Here is a 25,525-nt window from a genome sequence, read left to right as displayed (position 1 = left end):
GATTTTTTACGAAATAAATAAATAAATAAATAAATAAATAAATAAATAAATAGACACAATTAAGATAGAATAAATAGGTAGCCAGTTAGGATCTCAAGGTCGGATTGTAAGCAAGGTCGGATTGTATGGGAGCTTTTCGTTTTCGTCTGGACACTCTTTTAAAACGTCATATTCACTGAAAGTGGCAAATATAATAATAATAATAATAATAATAATAATAATAATAATATTGTCAAGTGTGTTATTTATATTCACAAGATAAAAACCACTGTGTTTTATATTGCCACGGATATTTAGCTGAAGCGTCGCTCTGTTTTTACTGCGATACTTCAGGAGCAGATGTCGCGCGCGCCAATACGAGGGAAACTCCCCCGCTTTCAACGGTTGCCGACGGATTTAACGTAAATTAAATAGGTGGGAAACGGCTTCTGAGGAACAACAGCCACAGGAGAGTTTCCGGCGCCGTCTGAATCTCCTCCCCCTTCCTCGGCGCGGCCTCAATTTCCTTGCTGTGGGAGCCGCAGGTCACGGTAAGGCGGGAACTAAATGGATACAGAAAATATAATAAGGTTTTCCCCCAGCCTGTTTTCCACCGCGGCCCCAGTTCCTTGAGGGATGAAAGACGGGAATTCCCGCCTTGGCCTAGCCTCAATTCCGCCGGCGGCAGGCAGGCACCTCCATGACTACATCATCCGGCATGCCTTTATTGACGAGAATGGCACGCTGGGAATTGTAGTTTACATGTGCTGTACTGGTCTACGAGGCTATGCCGTGTTTATGTGTTTATAGCTACAGTATATGGGAAGACGGTTGGGCTTGGAAAGCTTAGAATTTTGAAGCGCCAAAGGCGGCCCTTTCTCTCCCGGGCCCAGCAAAACTGGTTGTGGGAGTGGAGTCGGAGCAGCAGGGCTGTTGTTGCTAAATGCCTTTGGGTCCTGCCTTTTAATTGTATGACGGTCCTGCCAGTAGGCTTCCCCCTGCCTCTCTCTCTCTCCCTCTCTCTCTCCCTCCCTCCCTCCCTCCCTCCCTCCCTCCCTCTCTCTCTCTCTCTCTCTCTCTCTCTCTCTCTCTCTCTCTCTCTCTCTCTCCCTCCCTCCCTCCCTCCCTCCCTCCCTCCCTCCGTCACTCCGTTATCCATTTACGCGCCAGCTGCCTATGCTATTTTTCTCGCCCCTATTTTGCCTTTGCGGGAGAAGCGACCCCGATTTTCAGTTCAGTTCAGATTTATGCAGAAGTAAGAAAGAGGTTTTGAGCCACCCCTCTGCCCTCTCAAGACAAGTACAGTAATTACAAAGCTACAGCCTTACACAATTATTTGGGGCTAATTGATGAGTCACTCCTGAAGAACTGGATGCGTTGGGGGGGGGGGGAGAAAGGGCAGCAAAGCATTGACTTCACTCTCCCTCTCTTTTCTCCCACATAAGAAAAGCCCTGCTAGCAAAAGAATATTGGTTCATAGTTTTTAAAGAAATAGAGGGAATGACAAGACAGATCACAGCTTGCCTTATTGAATATATATATTGGATATAATATAGACCAAAAAAATCAAGAATTTAAAGGACATTTATTGATGGCAGCTTTTTTAACAGTGGCCAAGTGTCGGTGAAGCCTGAAGGGAGCTATGATGGACAATTGGCTTGGAAAAGTTTGGTAAATGGGACTTTGTCAAAAACCTGGCTTACAAACTGAAGCAGGTTAAGGGTCAAAAGTGGATAGATGTACACCAGTCTGGTATAATTCCATCACCTATGTGAACAAGAAAGAAGAACAGAAAGCCACTGAAACAGTACGGGAAGCCTGCAAACAGGACTTGAGTGCAACAGCATTCCTTCCACTTGTGATTCCCAGCAACCAGTATTCAAAGGCATACTGCCTGTGACCGTGGATGTAGTATATAGCCATAATGGTTGCTAGCAATGGATAGCCTTATCCTCCACAAATTTGTCTGATCCCCTTTAAAACAGCTGGTGACTATCACTACATCTTGTAGTAGCACCTTAAAGACCAACTAAGTTTTTATTTTGGTATGAGCTTTCGCTAATAAAAACTTAGTTGGTCTTTAAGGTGCTACTGAAGGAATTTTTTTATTTTGTTTCGATTCAGACCAACACTGCTACCTACCTGTAACTACATCTTGTGGTAGCAAATTCTTTAATTCATATATGAACTGTGAAAAGTACTTCCTTTTCCCCATCCTCAACTTTTCCAACACCATCCAGCAACACTTTAATCCACCTCATCTCATGAGGGTAACTGTAAGCAGAAAGGCTGCCACATTCTTCACCTAGTATCCCTCCTCACCTTGGGCAGTAGAGGACCCAGGCACATCACTGCCCCGCTTGCCTAAGCTAGTTAAAGAAAGTGTTGGTTCTTCTCTTCTCTTATTCTTTTGTGCAAAATGTCAACAACAGATAAACAAAAGGCCTTTTCTGCTTTCCCAGGGGCATTATAAGAAGGGAGAAGTAGCTTACAACCCACCTGAGAAGTAAGAGAGAGAGGAAAAGAAACTCTTCCACATTAGGCTGCTGTGGTATAGGTGGGTACACACCTGGAATTCTTTTCACAGCAAATCACCCCTGGTTCACATGCTCTTTTTCCAGCCATCCAGCACATTCTCCTGCCAATGCTGCACTGTTGGAAGCAGTATGCCTCTAAATACTTGTATTTTGAAATCACAGGTTGGGAGAATGCTGTTGTGTTCAGGCTTTACTTGGAGGTTTCCCATGGGCATCTGGTTGCCACTATGAGGACAGGATGCTGGACTAGATGGCTTTGGCCTGATCTAACAGTCTGTTCTTATGATTGAGATTCCTCTGCCACACTAGGAATGTTACATATGCCAGCTGATGAAGGGCCAAACTTGATCTTATATGGGAGTTCCATGACTCAGATGCCCCTCATTCTTTTCTTTCTTTAAAAAAAAGAGGATTAGGCATCACAGAAGGGCTTCGATTTGTTTACCATGTAGAAATAAGAAATAATGTGATTAAATTAAGCGTATAAAAGTGTATTTCATTATTGTTATAGGATGGAGAGCACTGGGGACCCAGAAAACAGACTCCTCCTGCAGCCCTGGACTTCAGTCTGTTTTGATGAGTCCACAAAACTGATGACTAAGGTTTGGTTTGGAGATGCTGGCTATGCCTTGCTCCTTTCTGACCTCAGCAGTATGTGGTACGAAAAGGTAGATACTGAGGTGATACAACAGAGATCAAAGGTAAGTAAAGAATTAGGGTTGTGAAATGTGCACATGGTGTATCCACCTCAGCAGCTATTCTATCAGCTCGGGCTTAAAAGATACCCTAACAAGGCAATTCTGCCCAGAGAATACATTCTTGTTTGTCACCAGCCCTGTTTTGTAAATGTTCTGCAGTCTTACACTGCAACTGCTATCCTATCAGTAGGCACAGCCTCCAAATCAGTATAAGAATCTCAAAGTGGCATAGAGGGCTCATCCACACTTCTGTTTGTCTTATGATTTCTAGTCATGGGCATGAGAGGTTCTTTTTTTTTTTTTTGTCCCTCCGCTTTCCATGGGAGAACCCGCTGTTTACTGCTGAATTGGAACAAACATCAATCGGATTTTATGCAAGTTGACTTTCATTCCTGGGGAAAGTGGCAGGACAAAAAAAGAACCTCTTGGACTCATGACTGGAAATCACAGGACAAATAGGTGAAATCATGGGACAAAAGGAAGTGCGGGTGAGCCCAGAGTGTGATTGGGGATTTTGTGTGGAATCACCACGTCTCGGAAATTTTATTTTTTATCTAACATTGCATTTATATTCCACCTTATCTCCAAGGAGCTCAAAGTGATGTTTATGGTTCTTCCTATTCCCATTTTATCTACAAAACAACCCTATGATGTAGGTTGGGCTGAAAGAGAGTGACCGGCCCAAGGTTATCCAATGAACTTTATGACTGAGTGTGGATTTGAACCTTAATCTTCTGGATTCTAGTTCCATACTCTTAATGACTGCACCACAACCCATATCCAGTAGGTGTCTGTTAATACTCATACTTCCATATTCCAAGTTGCCAGTGAGTAGAGTAGTGTTTTCTCAGGTACAGGTTATTGTACATTGAATGCTTGGAAGATGCAATATCCTTGCAACAAGGGAAAGTGCTGCAGCTCAGGGGCAAAGCATCTGCTTTGCATGCAGAAGCTGCCAGGTTCAATCCCCTATGGCTCCCGGTAGAGATGGGAATATTACCTGTCTGAAAACCTGGAGGGCTGCTTCCAGTCAGTGTACACAATACTGAGTAGCTGGACCCAATGGTCTAACTCAATAGAAGGCAGCTCCCTAGGTTCCTGACAAAACTGTTAGGAAAGATGTGTAGTCTGTACAAATGCATTTTTTTTTTTTGCAATATTAGGTCTTTCGTTTTTATTAGTATTTTTTTAAAAAAATGTTCGTACCTGTAAGGGGGAGGGCTTATAGAGACCCCCCCCCATCCGAAGCAGCCCATCTCCCAGCAGTCATGAGAGCGAAGGGTCTGATGGAGGGAGTCAGGAAACGGAGAGGGAGTGCCAGGGCTCTGGCAACATCAAAGAGCCCCAGCTCTATAGGCAGGAAGAGAGGGAGGCGGAAAGAGAGGACAGGAATCGGTCAGACAGAAGACCCGTTCCCCCCCCCCCCCCCGGACACCGGAATTGAGGAGGAGGAAAGGGAGGCACTTCTCAGTTCCAAGGCTTTTATGTTGGTCCAGAACGCGGAGGGGGGCAGTGCAGGAATCTGACTCGAGCGGGTAGACATGGAATCAGCAGTCTGTTACACTGTAAATAATGTGCACCAATAAAAACGTCTGAAAGACAAGCATGTGGAAGGTTGTTACTCAAGAGTAGTCACTACAACCCTGACATTACCCATTCCATATCTCTAGAGATGGGGAACAATAGAAATAAACAGGACACAAATAAGCCTCAGATGCACACATATTTTTCAGAAATGCCTTTAGTGTGGTTTCTGGGATCTTCTGGACAGCGGGTATGTGCTCAGTCTTCTGTGGGCATGAGTAATTTTGCCCCCCATCTCATTGTAATTTTTGAAATCTCATCCAGGAGCTAAATAAGCGTTTGACAGCTCATGTATCTTCCTTCCTGAGCCGCCTGCGCAGTCTGATATGTCCCCTTCTGGAAGGAGAAAAGAGCAGTTCTACCATCTTCTCCTGCCAGCTCAGCTCCAGCACACTGACTCTTCATGTGAAGAGTGAGCTCTCAGGGCTCCCCTTCTACTGGGATTTCCGTTGTTCAGCAGCACCTGTTAAGATGGTGAGTTGGCTCTTGGAATGAGAAGGAAGGTCAATGCTTCAGTAGAGTACTTCTTGGTTTCTGGATCTTTCAGGGAAGGGATAAAGATATTTGAAAAGTCTGCCTAAATCTAAGAGGATTTTAGGCACAGACCAGCCAAATGTATTAATGGAATAATTCTTAGCTATTAGCTGAGATGTTCTGAGGATAGAGCTTTCCCTTCATAGTCATGGTTTTGGTTTCAGCCCTGCTTATCAGTTAATTGGCAGGTACTCTGGATCTGCTTGTTATTAATGTGTAGGATTGTGTACTTGCATCAACCACCACCTGCCAAAAAGCAGATCCTCGTAGTAGAGTGTGAGACCTAATACAATGTGAGAATTGGAGCCAATTTCTTGAACACCTTAATGCAGGGGTAGCCAATGTGGTGCCCTGCAGATGTTGTTGGGCTCAACTCCCATCAGCCCAGATCAGCATGGCCAATGGCCAGAGATGATGGGAATTGTAGGCCAGTAAATATCTGGAGGACACCATGTTGGCTACCCATGCCTCACTTAAGTGTTATGCTGGTGACACTACCACCAAGCATTTAAATGGTAAAACATTAACAAATGAGTTCATAATTAATATTTGGCTGAAAGTGGGCCCCAGTTTGAAAATATTAGACTACTGTTTTTTAGGCTGCCTGGAAACTAGAAAATTGCATTCTATTTTTTAAATATTTGCTTTAGTGTCTCTGGATGACATCTCATCCTATGCCATCCTCTGCTCAGTTGCAGAGTGCTGCCCTCCTGCTCTGTGTGTTTTGTCTGTCTGTTTACATAATACTACTTAGAATGTGGAAGCAGATGTAGTCTTAGGACCAGCTTTGCTCAGATAAATGCCTAAATGCTCTGCTCTCATGTAGTTTTTAGCTGACTGGTTACAGTTTTGCCATGTGTGCACCAGGGGGCACTGCATACCTAGGTAACAGTCTTTTCTGACTGGCCTAGGGATACAGAATTTAGTTGTGTTATTTCACTTGAGATTTGTTATTACTTGCATCTCAGAGAGCTTGAGAGACATACTTTTTTAAAAAGTAAAATAACAGGCAGCTGCATAGAACCTAAACACCTTTTTGAGATAATGTAGCTTTCTAGGCTGGTGCTATTTTAGAAGAGCACTAGTACTTGCGAGTTAATAGCTATTTTATCTATTGCTTATGCATCATTCTGCATCATCTGTCAGCTGTCAAGTGTTTGATGGACCTTGCACTTTTAGACATTCTACTGAGTTATGCTACTGGGTTACTAACTCAAGTATTTATTTTTGCATTTTTTTGCTGTGAAACGTAGCAGCTCTGCCTGGGGAAAGCTGCCTGGGCATGTTGATTGAGTTCCCCTATGTGGCATATCTCTTCTTTCTTCTCTGTCTGGCAGGCATTGGTCCCTAAATGTTAGAATCAGCTGAGATCTGAGTGATCCAGGGCTGCCCAGCTACATGCCATAGCTCTTGCACATCTAATTTTATCTTTTTCACCACTTACTTTATATCTCGGATGGTGTATGCAACCAGTATTTTGGCTGATAGTTGAAGTTGTTCTTGTTTCCCAAGCTGGGTGGATTTTCTTTTATTCTGATTGAAACAGAGCTAACTAGGACTTTTTAGGGAGCAAGCATATTGTTCCAAAGCCCATATTCCATGATGGCAAGTCCAGCTCAAGAATCCATAGAGTATTTCAGACCTTGATGCCATAATGCTTTGAGGATAAATATTTATCCTGCGTTTTGATTTTAACACCTCTCTTTTTCCTTCAGCTACAGTGTGAAATAAATGTTTCATGTGCCTTGCTTTTTCTCATGCAGCTTTCTAGGAAGTGCTGGAACAGCAGAGACTAGGGGCTCATACAGACTTGCACTTGTCCCATGCCTAGAAAACATGGGTTTAGGTAGTTTTCTACTTGTCCCAAGATTTCTAGGCATGGGTCCGAACAGTTTTGCCCTTCTCCTGCTACTTTCTCCTGGAATACCCACTCTTTTGCAATAAATCAGAGCAAACGTCATCCAGAGAAAACTTGAAAGACGTTTGCTCTGATTCAGCAGTAAATATCAAATTCACTCAGGGGGGAAGTGACAGGGCACAGGCAAGTCTGGATGAGCTCTAGGTCTGAATTGCACCTTTCTCACACAAAGTCCAGCATGAACGTTTATTTTTAAATGACCATGTTGAAAACCTTGTTGCAGAGCCCTCTGCTGGCAAACAAGAAAAAAGGCAGAGAACTCTGCTACTGTAATCCGAGGACCATTATTGATCATGGCAGTGTCCCAAATAGAGATTATGGCACGTGGCGGAGTTGTTTCTTCTCATTTGCAAATATACATTTGCTGGTTCTTATAGTGTCCCCCTCTGAAGGGGCTGGAGCGGAAGATAGTGTGTGGCTTCATTGGCACTTTTGTCATCCCTGTGCTTGGTTTAAATGACCAAGGCTGGCACCAAGCCCTTTACTCTCATTGCTGCTTGTTGACCCTTGCCCTTCTTTTCTGTGCCCTATGACAGATGTTCAGCCACCTTGTGCAGCCCCTGATGGCAATGAGCTTGGTGTTACAGAGTCAAGTGCGGGAGCTGGCATCCTTGTTGCTCCGAAAGGATGCCGAGATTGAAGACTACCGGGAGAGTGGGGCTACTCTCAGTCGAGGTAAGGAGGGAGGGTGCTGCCTGCACTCTGCTCCACTTTGGGACACAAGCTTCCTTCCTTCCTTCCTTCCTTATGGCTGGCACAGAGCATGCAGTCTTTGGCCATTAGCCATCCTGACCTGGATTTCACATGCAGCTGCTCCAGACTATTAACCAGAAGCTTTGGGGTCAGTGCCCTGAAGGTGGAAAGAGCTGGACACTGACCTGTAGTTGAAGTGCTTGGGGTCTAGCCAAAGGGCTCTTTCCTTTCCTTTGAGCATCTGGCTGCAACCCAGGAGGCTGGGGCCAGTGCCAGTTTGTAAAGGAGCTTGAGTGGAGTCAGGCTGTTCTTTCTGCTGTGTAGGAGTTCTGCAAACATTTGGAGCAAATGAGGGCTCCCCTGCTCTTAGAATCATAGAATCAAAGATCATAAGGTACCACAAAGGGTCATCTATCCAACCCCCTATACTGCAGGAATCTCAACTAAAGCATCCATGACAGGTGGTCATCCAACCTTTGCTTAATAAACCTCCAATGAAGGAGAGTCTACAACCTCCCAAGGGAGTCTGTTCCACTATCAAACAGCTCTTACCATCAGTTCTTCTTGATCTTTAGTTGGAATATCCTTTCTTGTAACTTGAAGCCATCGGTTCATGTCCTACCCGCCAGAGCAGGAGAAAACAATCTTGCGCCATCTTCCATGTAGCAGCCCTTAAGATATTTGAAGATGGCTATCATATCTCCTCTCATTCTCCTCTTTTCCAAACTAAACATACGCAGCTCCTTCAACCATTCCTCATAAGGCTTGGTTCTTCTTACCCCCTACAAAGTTGCAGATAAGCCTACAGGTCTTCTGTTTCAGATACTTTTGGGGGTAGGGGGGATTCCGTTGCTGACTGTTAAACCCCGGAGAATGGAAAGATTCAGATTAGCCAGACAGGGATTGGGTTGTGCCAGTGATGTATGTTCAAGGTTTAGTATGTACTCTCGGACAGCAGAGGAGGCCTTGTGTTGCCCTGCTCTTCCCCTGTACAACCATGTAGTGTGATTGATTGTCATATCATCCTAAGTGTCCCCTTTTCCCCACCCCACTTGGTAATTGCTGGGGAAAGTGGATTGGAACTTCTAATTTGGGATTGGCTTGTTCTTTGCACAGTCTCTTTGAGCAGATGCCAACCACTGTTCTCACTGATTGTTTATACAGCTTGTATATATCTGCCACTTGTGAAATGGGCCTTCACGATTATTCTTATTCTTATTAATTGAACGCATTACACAAAAAGGCATTCAAGTGATGTACAACATATATAAGAGCATGGGATTTTATTCAACTGTGCTAAGAAGTACCTCAACAAATGAAATTGATTTGTAAAAATAATAAATGGAAAAAGTACGAGAGAGAGACATTGCACATACTTTTGTAAATCAAGAAACTTTTAATAAAAATACTTTTAAAAAAACTGTGCTAAGAAGTAGTTCTGTTTGGGCAAGAAATTCTGCTTGCACAATAGAACTTCCCTCCCTTCCCCTTGTGTGCCTCAAAATCTGTTCTTGGGGTTCCCAACCCTCTGTAGCAGATCTGGGGAAAACAGGAGGGGAAGGGGGAAGAGGGGAAGTCCCATTGCACTAGCGGTAATCCTTGCATTACAGACAAATGAGTAGAATACCATGCATAGGTAAAAATACATTATAATAAAACACATTACACAAAGCCACACACAAATCATAAAAAATATACAAAACAGCCACCAGTAACAGCATCTGAAAGTTTTGGCAGCGCAGCTAACAGCAGACAAGCTTTTAGTGCATCAAAAACCAATTCTTCAATCTGAGACCATCCAGTGCTATAAGGGAGAAGAAATGGCAAGTTACCTTGGAAACCTAGGGCAAGAATAAGGCTCTCTGTAGGTCAAACATTACCAGGGTTATGTTGCCAAGTTGCCATGTGGCCAAGTTGCCATCTCTGGGTATCTGCTTGAACCTAATTTTGGACAGGGAAAGTTGGTCTTAGATTCCAATTTCCTTTTTTAATTATCAGGTAGTGCAATATCTTACATCATTGGCTCAAAGAACAAGGGGTCTGACATGGTTCCTACATATGTGCATGCACACATGCACACAACTGCTTTCTTGCATTTATTTAGCTAGAATAAATTATTTAGCATGGTATTTTGCACAGTTGGATCTTTTACAAAGACTGAACTCCTATACATGTGACTTGTCATACCCCACTTCTATATTAGTCTAAAATGACAGGCTGAGTCGGGCCAGGGATTTCCTGAGGCACAGAGGACCGGAGATAGTTTCTGTCCCCACAGGGGAGAGCTCTGTGTTCTCAGAGCTAGGAAATAGGATGTAACACAGTTGTGTTACATTTGTCCTCAGTTACCCTATAGACCACTGACCTCAGGCCACTTCCTGGGAGTGAGGTGTAAAGCACTCTCTTCTTAGAGTTTTTCTAGTCATGACCTATGTAGCATGGTCCTCTTATTCACCCTTTTCATTTTTCTTCACACCAACCCTGTGAGGTAGGTTGTCCTTGTTAGCAGATGAGTGGGCTGAAAGAAAGTTTTCCAACCCCTCTTGTGGAGCCTTCGTTTGAACTGGGGTTTGAACTTCAGTCTCTTGGGTTTAACACTATGCATCAGGCCAAACATATTACATCATGTTGACATAGTTAGATGCAGTTGTACCAAGGTATATACCAGTTGAATCACTCAGTGCCTAGCTGTGGGCTTGACACAGAAAAAAGGTGTTGACTAATATTCGTGTGTTCTCAGGTGGGAATGGGATAGGATTGCTTGAGTTATCTTTCCATAGGTGATATATAGCTATTTTCAAAGTAATGTAGCATCTGAAGAATAAAGAGAGTTTGTATACCTGGCCAGATTGGAGCACCACTCACACTTCTATTGTTGATACTTCTCTTGCAGAACGTTTAAAGACAGAACCTTTCAATGAAGAATCTTTCCTACAGACATTTGAGACTAAGGTACAAGAATCTTCATGTTTTCATTAAGTTATTGTATAGGAGAAGTTGCTGCTCCTAATTAATTTGGTAAATGGTAGTATTGTGGGCAGTTGTGACGTATGCTCAGAGCTTCTGGTTGTGGTGCTCTGCCAGTGGGATATCTTGATTCTCCAATTCTTCACTAGTTTCCTTCTCCCCTTGCCTCTGGTTGGTTCTTCTTCTCCCTGCAAAGTTATACCAATAGGCATCACAAACTGCAGCTATACATGCATGAGCATGACTGTGCCATGCAGGTGTGCTTTGGTTTTGGTTAACTGTAGGCAGGTATGATTAGTTTAGCATAGGTTTGTGTAATGTTGTCTTTCCAATCTTTTGTACAGTCATGTTGTGAAGTGAATGAATGAGCCATTGTTGTGTTGTGCTAGGTTAAGCTTCAGTTAGCATAATGTGTGATTGTGTCACGGAGCTTGGATTAATATGGAATCTAAGTGAGAATTTATTTAGGGCATATCTCTCCTGCAAATGTAAAACTGATTTATTAGACATACTGTGTCTCAGGGAATCCCAGGGACCGTAATTTTATGAGAGGAAGCTAGGGATCTCTATTGGAAATCCCTGTAACCTCACCAGTTACCATTCCCAATAATCTCTGGGGGCAAACTGTGGCACAAACTGTGGCACTTAGTTTGTACTGTACATTTGGACAAAGTGATGGCACCTGTACATTTGCCGAGTAATTATTTTTACTCCCTTCCCACCAGTGCTAGCACTGAAGCTTCCCATTTCCCCTATGCAAGCAAATCCCATTTACTCCTATTGGCTTTTATGCTGTTCTTGATAAAGCATGTGTTAAGATTGTTTTCCAGCAGTCAGAATTGAAAATCCTGAACATTCCTTATTGCTTTTATGGAGTGCACCCTTTTCCAATCCCATTCTTCCCATTTTGCCATTTTTCTTCTGGGCAGTAACTCTACTCACCGCCCCCTTGCCACCTTATCTCCATGTTGGTTGGTTTTCTGCCTCTTCCATCTACTGGTTAAAATAAGCAGCAAATGAAGTCCTATGCTAATGCCAACATTTATAGAGTGCTATGCATTTAGTGGTGTCTGAAGTGGTTGGCTCTTGCTCTTAGGCCATCTTGGCCCATGTGGATTGTCTACATTTTGTGTGTATCATTTTCTGCTGATACCCAATCAACAGGGTGCTGTTGTTAGTGTTTATGAGCTTGTTCTGTTTGGAGCAGCTCCCTTAAGCAGCCCTTTTTTACTTATCCGCTCCAGAAACGGCTGCTGGTTTGAGCTCAAGGAGAGGTTATGCCTAAGCAATATGGACACCTGTCTGTCGGGGTTTCAGCATAGGAGCTTGCTGATTATGTATCAGAGCCCCCAGAGTTTCACCGCTCTTAACAATGTACAAGCTTGTAATTCATGTCATAGGAAGTGGCTTGTGGAATTTTCCCACGCTCCTACTCTTACCGGCTGCAGTGATTTCATGCTCTCTTTCCAATGCCACGTGCCGTGACTGAAAGTTTCTTATTCCCTGCAGGCTGAAGAGTGGAGGGTTATAGAGTAAGGTCTGTTAGCATGCACTTGAAAGAGAGGGGACGTTGGGGTTCTCTCTCTGTGTGTTGGTTATATTGGCACGTGCCAGGGCTCAAACTGCTGTGCTGTTCACACTGGTCAAGGTTAATCTCTGTGTCAAAAGAACTATGTGCAAAGTGGCCTTGAGAAGGAGCCTGTATTGGAAGGAGTGTTTTAAGGGTCATGATAAGCAATTGTGGGATCACAAAGCCTAAAGTTGGGATTTGTTTACATGTTCAAGTGTGAATTGGAATTTAAGGCAAGCTTAAAGAGGGTCAGTTGCAAGACTATGTAATCAGTAGTAAGGCTCTTATGTGTAATTGGGTGGAGCTTCCAGGGGAAACGCAGTCCTACAGAAGACATTTATCAGCCAAATCATGATGTGAAGAGCAGTAAACATGGCCTTTGGCTTTCTGTGAAAGTTGCCAATTGGCAATCTCTGGACAGTCCTTCCATTTTCTCCCACACTGACTACCCAAGGTCGGTCAAATGGCTGATGTATGTATGCTTCAGTAGTACTGTAATTGTTTTAAGATAATAGGGACAGGATTCCAGAGTGCAGCACTAGAACCAGTGGGTGGATATTGCAGGGAAGCAGATTTTGGCTAAATATTAGGGGGGGAAATTCCAGATTGCCTCTGGAGAGAATGGGCTTTCCTTCCCTGGAGATATTTAAGACACAAGCTGGATTGCCATCTGTCAGATGCTGTAAGATTCCAACACTGAGCAGGAGGCAGGATTGGATTATCTCTAAGATCCCATTCAACTTCATTATTCTATGATAATATTGCCTATTCCTTTAAATCAGGCCTGTGCAAATAGTCACCCACCAGACTAAAAGTAGGCCACCAGCCTTGTATGGCATCCTACCAGGAACTCTGTAGCTTCTGGTTTTCCTGTCTTCCTTCTGGACAGCATTTGGTTTGGTGGGTCATACATTTTGCAAGCCTGTCTAAGAATACTCTTGTGAACGAATGATGCTAGTTAGTGGACATCAGGGTAGCCTACTGCCAATATTTCAGTGGTAGAATGCATGCTTTCCATGCAAAAGGTCCCAGGTTCCACCACTGGAATTTCCAGTCAGTGTTGTAAACAATGCTGAGCTAAATGAACCAATGGCCTGCCTTTTTTGTTTTTGTTTTTTTAGTATAAAGCAGTTTCCTTTGTTTAAATTCAGAGGATGAAGTTGCAGACCTCTTTAAATTATTGACTTACGTTTTTGACACAATTGTCTGGGACACTTCCAAAAGTAAAAGTGGGGTGGTTTTCAGCTAAGTTTTCCTTGGAGTAGACCCACTGAAATTAATTAATGTGACTAAGTTAGGTCCATTAATTTCAATGTGTCTGCCCTGTATAAAACTTTGTAGCATATGAAGGGCTACTATACCAAGGGAAGAATGTAGTGTCACGCTAAGGCTATCATTCCATCAGGGAAATATTTTGGCTTGCCAAAAAGAACAATTTCCCCCTCTCCTCCCCCCACATGCTGTTGTGGGGGTTCTTCTGCTCCCCCTGGGCCATCTCCCCCCCTTTTTTTGAGGAGGGGACTCAGTTGTAGAGAAGTGGAAACCCCATTGCACAATCAAATCCATAGTGTATATATAGCTGAGTGGAAAGCTGAGCTGAGAAAACAGGGATTGGTGGTTCAGTGTCCAATTTGGTAGGTGAGACAAGCTGGTGGGAGCCTAGTGCTTTGAGAAATTGAAGACAAGTTGAAGAGGGTGCTGAGCATAGAATGAAATATATCAAGAGACTGGAAGGGCAGTTTCTCTTCAGAAGAGGGGTGGATGAGAATGAATGTGTTTTCCTTTTTATGAAAGGTAATTTAAAAGAAAGAGGGAGCACCTGTTCTTTCCTGGCCCTAGTAAGAGTCCAGAAGAGAAAAAGGAGGTTATTCTAATAATATGTTTTGAGGCTATTTGCTGACAGGGTTTTAGGAGTTCCTTTTGAGACTTAGATGAGTTATTGGGCTATTGGAGAATGTGTTGATGGAGGAAGGGTAGGCAATACTTAGCATTTTCTTTAAAGAAGCAATGCATGCAAATCTTTCTTCAGTGCATTCATGTTGTCTGAAGACCTCTACCTGTGTAAATTCTGTGCAGTCCTTAAGGGTTTTCATGCCAGGTAAGGGCAGCTGCTGTTCCCTATTCTACTTTTCTTATGCTGCTCTGCAGGAGGCTTTTTCTGGGCATTTTGTGCTGCAGCCTGCTTACCAGTAGACACAAGTCTGGACAGCAAAGAGCTATTGTGCCTATAATTCCTCAAGCTGCACAGCAAGCCTGGACCTTGGTCCAGAACCACATTTGTCTTAGCTGCTCATTTGCAAGTAACTGTTGATTCAAATATAGCCTGTCCCTAAGAATATTTCCCCAGAATATTTTTGTGTACCATGGTCCTGACTTTTGTGCTGCACCTTTGTCCGTCTCTGCGCAGTTAGCTCCAGCAAACAGGATGTGGAGGGCTCATGGGTCAACCTGGGCTGGACCAGAAGGATGTGCCATCAAAATAAGCAATGCTGAAGAGGAAGATAAACAAACAGGCAGCTCCCCAGTGTGTCCGTCACTGCAATAGCTAGGCAGGCTAAGCGAGTGATAGAGCAGGGAGTGTGGACATCTGCAGAAGAGCACCCTCCCACTGACATCAGTAAGCACTGGTTCAAAGCTGATGTTAGCATGATGGAGGGAGGAGGAGGGGGTTCCCTCCCCTGGATTAGGGTTAAGAGGGCTAGACAAGGGGTGCACGTCAGTGTCTTGAAAGTGCTGGGGATTCTGAAGGGAGGAATTGGGAGAACTGATCTGGGAAGTCACTTTGGCACTGCCATGCTTGTTCTAGGGGCTAGAAAGAGTGTGGAAGGAATGTTAGTGGTATATACATATATATGACTTTAATTCTTAGACTTCAGCTGCAATCTTAACACCACTTGCTTATGAATAAGCTCCACTGATTTCAATAGGACTTCCTTCTGAATACACACAATTACAATTGTCCTGTTAAAATGCTTGAATGATCATTTCCAGAACACTCTGTGAACTCTTAATTTTGTGAGAGATACTAAGGATTTCTAACATCCTCAACACCTTTGCAAATTACAGTAATTTGGGGGAATCCATGACACTTAAATGTTGGTTTTATATTATATAGTGGATATATGATGATGATGGTTATTATTTATTACATTTGTATACCACCCTTCAGCTGAAGATCCCAGGATAGTTCACAACAGAAAAATACAAAATGAGAATACAGAATACAGAATTAAACAAAAACAAACTGAAAACCCCCTCCCACAAACACATTTTAAAAGCCATAGAATGTTAATCAGCTGAATGTCTGGTTGAAGAGAAATGTTTTTGCCTGGTAGCTAAAATATGTAATGAAGGCATCAGGCGAGCCTCCATGGGGAGAATTTTCCACAAATGAGGAGCCACTGCAGAAAAGGCCCGTTCTTGTGTTGCCACCCTCCAGACCTCTCATGAAGGGCCTCAGATGATGATCACAGGGTCTGCTTTGGTTCATATTGGGAGAGGCAGTCCTTGAGGTATTGTAGTCCTGCACCATTTAGGACTATATAGATCAAAACCAGCACTTTGCATTGCGCCCAGAAACTAATTGGCAGCCAGTGTAGTCAGGCCAGGATTGGTGTAATATGCTCAAATCGTCTTGTCCAGGTGAGCAACCTGGCCACTGAATTCTGCACCAGCTGAAATTTTAGAGGCGGTCCTACATATAATATATTACAGTAATCTAACCTAGAAATGTTGGTGGTGATAACAATAATAAATAATATAGACCTGCATGTTTTGGATTCTGAAGGCCCCCGTTTCAGTCCCTGGTATCTTCAGGTAGGGCTAGGAAAGGCTGTTGTCAGAAACCCTGGTGAGTTAGATAATATTGAACTAGAAGGATCAATATGGGATTCTTCTGAGAGTGGCCTAAAATATTTTGTGCTGGGAAGTAGGCTTGGGACAGCAGGGTGAGGGTTCTTCCTTTTTAGTATGGGACTGTCTCATACTGGCTTAGAGGCACATAAGCAGAAGCTCTGGGTAGGACAGTTCTGGAAAAAGCCCTGCTTCCCTGGATTTCCCAGGTCGCTGAAATGCTCAGCCTGGCCTCACCTACCACCTGCCTGCTTGTTGCCCAGCTCACCACACTGTCATTTTTATTGGTGCTAAAAATATTCTCCTTGAGAGAAGCAGCTATTGTTTGGCAGGCAGCAGTGATCCTCCTGCATTACAGACAGCCGTGGCAGTGACCTTCACTCCGTTTGCCAGCTCCATTTGCAGAGGGAGGGAGAGGAAGCTACTGTTCCTGTCACCTCCTTCCTTCTGGGGAATGGTTTTCATTAGCAAAAGGTGGCTGTGGTTTGCAGCCTAGAGAAGCATGGGAGCTGGGTTTGCTGGGAAAACATGGCAATTTCCATGGCTGAGGGGCACCACCTGCAACAGTTGGCAAGCAAATGTCCTGTAGAATTTCTCTTGGCCATCTCCTGTATCACTTGGCTGTGAGTTTGGTATAAAGGGGGGGAAGAGACTACGTAGCTTTTTAAAATTATGATTCTACCCACACCCACACCCCTTTTAAAGGATTATTAGCAACCTTTGCTAGGAAATTATCCACAAGCTGAGAACTCAATAAATATTTCGATGCATCCTCCTCTGTGCACCATTATTATTTATTGAACTTATTAGTTACTTTAAAAAAAAACATAAAGCAACTTTCAAAAATAGTGGTACTGTGGAGTGTTGGGCTTGAACCAAGGAGAGAGAGGTTCAAGTCCATGTTTAACTCTAAAGCTTACTGAGTGACTCTGGGCTAAATTCTGTCTCTCAACCTACTAACCTTCCTCACAGAGACCTTGTGAGAATAAAAATGGAGAAAAACCCATGTATGCTGCTTTGAACTCCTAACAGGAGGGAAAGATACAAATTATTCAGACCGTAGACTGTAGTTGTCTCTATACTAACAGAGTATGGGAAACAAGCAAGATAAATATGAGCTCTCAGTACAGGATGGCAAACATGAGCTAATAGGCATTACTGAAACTTGGTAGGATGAGAATCATGACTGGAATGTAGAAACTGAATTGAATCACCTATTCAAAAGGAATAGAGGAGACAGGAGGGGAGGAGTAGCAGCATTATATGTAAAGGATGTGTACACTTGTGAAGACATCCATTTGGAAAATGGAATACAGATTGACAGTATATGGGCAAAAATTGTAGGAGAGGTAAACTGTCTATCAGCTCCATCTGGTACGCAGGCTGAGACCCTACCTGCCTGCAGACTGTCTAGCCAGAGTGGTGCATGCTTTAGTTATCTCCTGCTTAGACTACTGCAATGCGCTCAACGTGGGGCTACCTTTGAAGGTGACTCGGAAACTACAACTAATCCAGAATGCGGCAGCTAGACTGGTGACTGGGAGCAGCCGCCAAGACCACATAACACCAGTCTTGAAAGATCTACATTGACTCCCAGTACGTTTCCGAGCACAATTCAAAGTGTTGGTGCTGACCTTTAAAGCCCTAAACGGCCTCGGTCCAGTATACCTGAAGGAGCGTCTCCACCTCCATCATTCTGCCCGGACACTAAGGTCCAGCACCGAGGGCCTTCTGGTGGTTCCCTCGTTGCGAGAAGCCAGGTTGCAGGGAACTAGGCAGAGGGCCTTCTCGGTGGTGGCGCCTGCCCTGTGGAACGCCCTCCCAACAGATGTCAAAGAAGAAAACAACAACCAGACTTTTAGAATACATCTGACGGCAGCCCTGTTCAGGGAGGCTTTTAATGTTTAATAGATTATTGTGTTTTATTTTTCTGTTGGAAGCCGCCCAGAGTGGCTGAGGAAACCCAGCCAGATGGGCGGGGTATAAATAAAAAATTATTATTATTATTATTATTATTATTATTATTATTATTATTATTATTATAAACAACAGTGACACTGAGGTTGTCAGCTATAGACCTCCAAGCTAGATTGAAGATTTGGATGATTCCTTCCTACAGCAGATTACCAAATATTCAAAAAGGAGAGATATAGTAGTGGTGAGAGACTTCAACTACCCCAATATCTGTTGGAACGCAAACTGTGCCAAGAGTATAAGGTCCAACAAATACTCAAAGAGAAGAGAGTCCAAGATGGATGGGAGTTTCTTAAAGGTGAAATACTGAAGATATAAATGCAGACAATTCCAATAAGAAAGATAAGTGGGAGGCACCTAAAGAAACCAGTGTGGCTGCAGATGGGCTTGCAGATGAGCTGAGATTTAAGAAGAGATATAATAAATGTAAGAAAGGGGAAACCATGAAGGAAGAAAATACATGAGTAGCCAACAGTTGGCAGGGATAAGGTCAAGTGGTCTAACGCTCAGAATGAGCTCAGACTTGCAAGAGAGGTTAAAAATAATTTTTTTAAAAATCCATTGGCTATGTTCAAAACAAGAATAATAAGCAAATAGTTGGTCTGCTGTGTGGAGAAGATGGAAAAATTCTATTGGGTGACCAAGAGAAGGTGGAACTGCTCAACCCCTACTTTGCTTTTTGAGAAAAACATCAACACCAAAAGGAAAGCAATGCCCACTCTGGTAATAAAAGAATAAACGATGCAAGGAAGGATCTGCAGCTAAATATAGGAAAAGAGGTGTTAAAGTAGTATAGTAGTAGTATATTCAGAAGTAGTACAGTATGGTCTAAAACAGGGGTCCCCAAACTAAGGCCCGGAGGCCGGATGCGGCCCAATCGCCTTCTAAATCCGGCCCGTGGACAGTTTGGGAACCAGCATGTTTTTACATGAGTAGAATGTGTCCTTTTATTTAAAATACATCTCTGGGTTATTTGTGGGGCATAGGAATTTGTTCATTCCCCCCCCCAAAAAATATAGTCCAGCCCCCCACATGTCTGAGGGACAGTGGACCGGCCCCCTGCTGAAAAAGTTTGCTGACCCCTGGTCTAAAATGCATAGTACCACATGCTACTTCTACACCTTTAAGTTGGCTCTAACATTTAGGACTGTGTGTGTTCTGCAATCCCACACAAGTACAAAATCTTTGATACTAACCTGGTCATCATGGTTTGTTTGGTTTGTTTTTTGAAGTTTCTAGATCCTATGGCTGTGAAAACATGCAGACTTGGGAACACAGGAAGACCAGCCCATTTTGCATGCAACATTAAACTGTATGGTTTAATATGCAAGGGGGAGGGAACAAGTTGGAGTTGGGCAAAGGTAGAGCATCCACTTTGCAAGCAGAAGATCCCTGGTTCAACTCTCGGCATCTCCAGGTAAGGCTGAAAGGGACTTCTTGTCTGAAACCTTGGAGAGATGCTGCCTGTGTTTGTAGGCAATACTGAGCTAGATGGACCCAGTGGTCTGACAATGCAAGGCAGCTTCCTATGTTCTATGAGTTTGGCTTGTCGTGATGTGTAAACCGTGAGCAGTAAGCCATTGAATACACATTGGCTTCTGCTTATGGCTTGTTTGAGGAGAAAGACACCATAAGCTCATGTTTGCATTTTATGAGAAGCCGGAATCTGCCTTGTTTCTCCCTTGCACAGCATAGTCAGGCGCAAGGGAAGGAGCAAAATGCTTGTGTGTGTTAAATTGTAGTTAAACTGTTGCAGATCAGACCTTGGGAAGCTGCCTTGTACCATTTGGTCCATCTAGCTCAGTTTTGTCTACCGGGAATGACTTTCCGGGGATTCTGACAGGAATCCCAGTCCTCCCTTGAGACATTAGGGATTGAAACGGACCTTCTGGCACTGAACTTCAACCCAGCCTGGAAGTGTGTGGTCAACACCTGGTGAAATCTCAGAAGCGGAGCATTAAGCAATTAAGGGTTTCCAGTGGCCAGGGAGTAGGATTTCAGTGTCTTGTCTATCTCATTGTCCCACACAGCTAGCATATTTTAATTTGCAATATTAGGCTGCAGAAGCCACCTTTTCTTTTTCCTTTTTTTTTAAAAAGCACAAAGCACACTTAGCCCTGCTTACTCTTTTTCCACAAATGAAAAGATCCTTCAGCTGGTCCTATATATAGGGCAACTAGAAAAACAACCTTGGTGAAAGGTAGGCTGACATAGAAAGATGCAGGTGAGCTCATGAAATGGAACAGAAAGGTTCTGTCAATGCACAATATTGTCAATATTGTGGATGGGCAATTATTACCTGCATCAGTGACTCAGTATAGAGTTGTCCAAGCTAGTTATGTTGGGGGTTGTGTATGTATTCATGCTCCCACTTGGCATGTTCTTATGGCTCTCCTACCCCATTTGTTTGCCATCCAGGCGTCTTTCAGAGGGTGAGCCGCTGTATTTATTTATTGATTTAGGCATAATCAGGTGAGGAGGGAGTTGGCGTGGAGCAGGAACCACAAACCATTTACCCTGGCTTGTGAGTCAGCTGGGCTGCATGCTGCTGAAACCAGACTGGGCACAGCAGCCCCGAAATAGAGGCCAGACCACAAGCTTGAGAACAAACCCCAGTGGCAGGAGCAGCAGGGCCGCTGTTGGCTGCTGTCCTGGGGTGTACTTCTGCCAAACCTGGGTTCCTTTCTATGGGATCCATTCTTGAAATGTGGAGTGAATCACCATAGTGAGCATCTGAATGGTGTACTCTGCTTGTGTTCATTGCAGGGTGGAGGATGTGCGGGCTGGCCAATTCTGGAGCTGGAACAGTGGCTATTCCCCATGTGTTCAGCACTTACGTCATTTAATATTTGATGGCTTCTGGCCATGCCCCAGCTGCTAGTGCTGGCCAGGAAAGGCCTTGTTGCCTTTCTTTCCAAGGCATACCATGAATAGAATCCAGTCCTCCTACTCTTAAGGCACAAACATTCTCTCTGATGCAAGGACAGCTGATGAACTCCCTCCTTTCCTCTCAACACCAGAGCATGAAAGTGTATTGACTTTCTTGTTGTTGTTAGATAAAGGAAAGAAGCATAGTGGATTAGATCACAAGCCTGTACATATTCCCCCACTCTAATAAGCAGTAGCTGGTCTTTCTGGGATAAGAATAAGCTGCCATAATAATAATAATAATAATAATAATATTTTATTATTTGTACCCTGACCATCCGACTGGGTTTCCCCAGCCACTCTGGGCGGCTTCTGACAATATTATTCCAGTGCAGAAAAAGAAACTGCAGGCAAGAGGAATAAGAGGATCCTGATCTCTTGTGTGTAAGCATCCAGGGGCAGATCTTATTTGTGTTCTCTGCAATGTGATATACGGGCTATGCTTCAGAGGATAGTATGAAAATGATCAGTCAATGTTTTCTGTAGCGCTCAGAAATCAACGGGGTCCTTGGGTATGACTTCCAGCAGCTGTCAAAAGAGAGATAAAAGAAAGAGAGAGAAGTAGAGGTAGAGCACCCTTCTATTAGCTCTCTGCCTTTCCTTTCCTTGCCATTGATTATAACTTTCCTCACCTTTTTTTGCAATCTTACAAAAATGTTTAGGTAAAAACCCAGATGTATAAATTATGTATAGAATTTGGATCTGGTGGGAGGGCCAGAATGTGCCAAGTTCTGCCTGGGGTGGATTAATTTGTAAAGAGGTCTCAATGGCATGTGAAAAAGCAGAGCCATACAACATTTAGTACCATTTTGTACTGATCTTTCTGCCAGTAATAGCTACTTGCTGCCATCTCCTCTATGTTTGTAATGCTGCTGCTTGTGTTCTTTATCTTAATGTAATGTACAGCTTTGGGTTCCTGCAGCAGGAAAATGAGTGAGCATATTTTGAAGCAGAAGGTTGGTTGCAGGCTAGTGGGACTTTGCAGGGATGTGTGCTGGGTGAACTTGGCTGGAAAGGATCAAATTGCCAACGTGTAAAGATCTAGGAAATATGACTTCAGTAATTTCAGGCTCATTGTCTATTGCCTGCCCTAGGGGGAAATGGATACAGGTATTTAGAAATGGTTTTGCAGCATTGGAAAGAGTTATTTGTCCACATTTGCTGTCATTAGTGAGTTCTGTGCTCAAGTGTTTGATTTTCATAGCTCTTCCATGAAATAGGACAAGGTCTGAATCAAGGCATCACAGGAAACTGGACTTCTTGCTAGTGTCTGAAACAAGGACCCCTCCATGTTGTTCTGTCCTGCTTTTTTGTCATTCCATTTCCCCATCCGTGTTCACTTGTATCTACCTCCTGAGACTACCGTATATATGTACTTCTGTGGGTTGAAGGAAACACTGCAAAGAAGATGCTCTCCATATTAAAGAGGTACTGTCAAGTTGTCAGTGGATTAGGCCTATCTGTAGTGTGCTGTCCTCAATAGATGTCCTCAATGGCAGGAGACTGGGCCATTTGGGGGTTCCTCTATTTGTACCTCTACTTTTCCAAATGCATGTGAGCTGCTCCACTGACAGTCTTGCCTGTGCTGTTGTGTGACTCCCCTATCCCACCCCTGGAATATATATGTTGAAGCCACCCAAACAAGGAATATTAGTCTGGCAGTGTACACATGTGTACAATGCATTATTATTTTTACAACTTGCCAATATTTATTTAGAGGGAGACAGACCTGCATGCATGTACATCTGTAGTGTTTATATACTTTTACTGCTGAGATGTGTAGATGTAAATATGGTCATGAGGTGGGTGCTGTAGTTAGCCTAACACCTCCCTATCAAAGGGTGTTGTGGCTGACCAAGCTACCACTGTAGACAAATTGGCCTTCCACTCCCTTAGAACTCCTAGGGGATGAGAACATGTCTCCTTTCGTTGCTTGCCCAAGGATACTGACTCACCTGACTTTGCTTTTGGACAGGAAGGGTGTTGTAGGGCATTACTTGTACCCCTCAGACAAGCTGCCTGGTCTTAAGAGAATCAACAGAAGCCTCTTGTATGACTTGGTAGCCCACAGTTTCTTATAGATTACTTAGCAACATATTAAGAATGTAAAAAGAGCCATACCGGATAAAACCAAAGAGCTATCTGGTCTAGCACTGTGTTTCTCCTAGTGGCCAACCAGAGGCCTCTCAGAAGCCCACAAGCAGGACATGAGTGTAATGTTTCTTAACCAATGATATTCAGAGGCACACTGGAGCTAATATTTCACCATCATAGCCAGTACCTTGTCCTCTATGAATTTGCCCAATCCACCTTTAAAGCCATCTAAGTTAGTGACTATCACCACACCTTGTGTTACAAATATACCTTGTGTGAAGAAGTACTTCCTTTTGTTTGTCCTGAATCTCCTACTATTATGCTTCCTTGGATGACACCCAAGTTCTAGCATTGTGAGAGAGGGAGAGAAAAATTTGGTCATTCCCGATTCTGCTAGCTTCACAGTAATATGACCAGCACATTTCTGAGGATCAGATCTGAGCATTTGACAAACCCCGCCCCCTGTCATTTGAAAACAATGAGGCAATACAAAGCCTATTTTCATATATTTCATATTTGCAATTATGAATATTATTTTACTGTTTAGGAGATGGGAGAAGAGAAAGTACAAGAGGGCACTTAAAGTTGGGAGAGGCATCAAGCTAAAATGTTTCTCTCTCCTGTATGACCAGACCAGAGTATCACACTTGCCCATGGCCAACTGGGCCACATGCCACTAGTGGGTGTGGCCATTCCGAACACACTCACGTACTAATGGGCAGCACACCCACCCACACTCTATCAGTGCAGATCAACTGAGGAATGAAGTTGCTCATCAAATGGTTGATCAGGTAACTAGGGAGGGAGCAATTTGCATGCTCATCAGGGTGCTGGAATCTGCCTTCCCCAGCACTGTATCTAAGTTGGTCTCCTTTTTGGTACCACTTCTGCTAAAATCTTTGGGATCATGGAGGTCCAGATCAGGCCTCTGAACTGATTATTAGCTCTAGGACATGCCTGAACAGGAAGCTTCCCAGGCTCCCAGCTGATGCAGCTACAAACAGTGAGAAGTGTTAGAAGCAGCTCCAGAGAAGCAGAGGTCTGAGGTGATATGAGATTCCTTGCACCAAAATCTTACTTCACTTATGTCCTGTTCACAACCCAGTATCTGACAATATTGACTGTGTGGACAGCCGGGAGAACAGGGCAGGCTGTATATAGGAGCTATACTGCTCTGGCTCTTTGGTACGTTGCCCTAGGAGGACACAGGGAATGCTTAGCCAATCGAATTGCAGAAGTATCTTTACAGTCATGAATTGTAAGTTTCATCTTCCAGTGCTATACATAATCACACCTGCTGCCAGGATGTGTGTTGAATGCTTACTTGTGGTAGTATCTCGTCAGTGGTAACAAAGAGGCAAATTGATGTCCATGTTAGAACTTGGCATTTCCAGGTAGCAGTAAGAGGTTACTGACCTAGACCATGGGGAGACTTCTTCTGAGGAACACCGGGGAGTACCCCAGGATAAATGAGGACCTAGATGAACCTACAGTCATCTCAAGACAGCCTGATATCCATCTTGGACCTCAGAAGCAAAGGTAGTAGTACACCTGATGGAAAACTCAGAACTGCTGAGTTTTGTCAGGCAACTGTGATTTATTAGGGAGCTATAGCAGGTTAGTTAGTTCCACAAATGATCTATAGTCTAATTGTTTTGGTTTTTCAGCATTGTAACATGAAGGTCAGTATGTTGATGTTATAAATGCCAAGCCTCAGTCAATGTTCTTATCATAATTACTTTCTGATCTGAATTGATATTTTGATATCATTGTTAAATAGTTGCTATAAAATCAGGAAATTGGCTTGCCTTAAAAATCCTTAGTGTGCCTATTTAAAAAACTGTGGGCTTTATTTGTTTATTTTTCTTAATGTTTTCAAATCTATGTTTGCTATTGCAATGGCTAGACTTAAGGGATTACCAGCTTGCTAGCTGCTCAGTGATACTTTGGGGACTTCAAGCCATCCAAGACCAGACCCACATGTTACACCCAACCCCACCTCTCCAGACTTAGTGACATATGTGAGCTCCTATCTATGGCTTGTACTGTAATCCCTGACAGCTAGCCTCCATCACAGGACCATGATGTGGTCTTTTGGGCTGCCCCTGGGATTGGGTGAGATGGAGGATATGGAGATTCAGACCTGGCTAAACCAGAATTTCTGAGGCTCCTCTGTGCTTTCTGGGACAAGGATGGG

At 43.6% G+C, this 25,525-nt stretch overlaps 1 protein-coding gene across 2 annotated transcripts in view; it reads left to right on the top strand.

Moving 5' to 3' along the window:
* Window positions 1-196: 196 nt before the first annotated feature.
* Window positions 197-25,525, top strand: part of NHEJ1 (non-homologous end joining factor 1) — a 111,306-nt gene continuing 85,977 nt past the window's right edge. The window contains exons 1-6 of one of the 2 annotated variants that reach the window (XM_060278192.1): window positions 197-530; window positions 2,442-2,536; window positions 3,028-3,217; window positions 5,063-5,272; window positions 7,787-7,925; window positions 10,837-10,895. In XM_060278192.1, the coding sequence (XP_060134175.1) occupies window positions 3,029-3,217; window positions 5,063-5,272; window positions 7,787-7,925; window positions 10,837-10,895 (597 nt within the window). In that variant the 5' untranslated portion in view covers window positions 197-530; window positions 2,442-2,536; window position 3,028. The remainder of the gene's footprint in view (window positions 531-2,441; window positions 2,537-3,027; window positions 3,218-5,062; window positions 5,273-7,786; window positions 7,926-10,836; window positions 10,896-25,525) is intronic. The other variant, XM_035127340.2, reaches the window with a different exon arrangement.

Source organism: Zootoca vivipara, chromosome 1 (assembly GCF_963506605.1).
Source record: "Zootoca vivipara chromosome 1, rZooViv1.1, whole genome shotgun sequence".
Taxonomy (NCBI): Eukaryota; Metazoa; Chordata; class Lepidosauria; order Squamata; family Lacertidae; genus Zootoca; species Zootoca vivipara.
The sequence above is the reverse complement of the archived record's forward strand: the minus strand, read 5'-3'. Positions and strand labels throughout refer to the sequence as shown.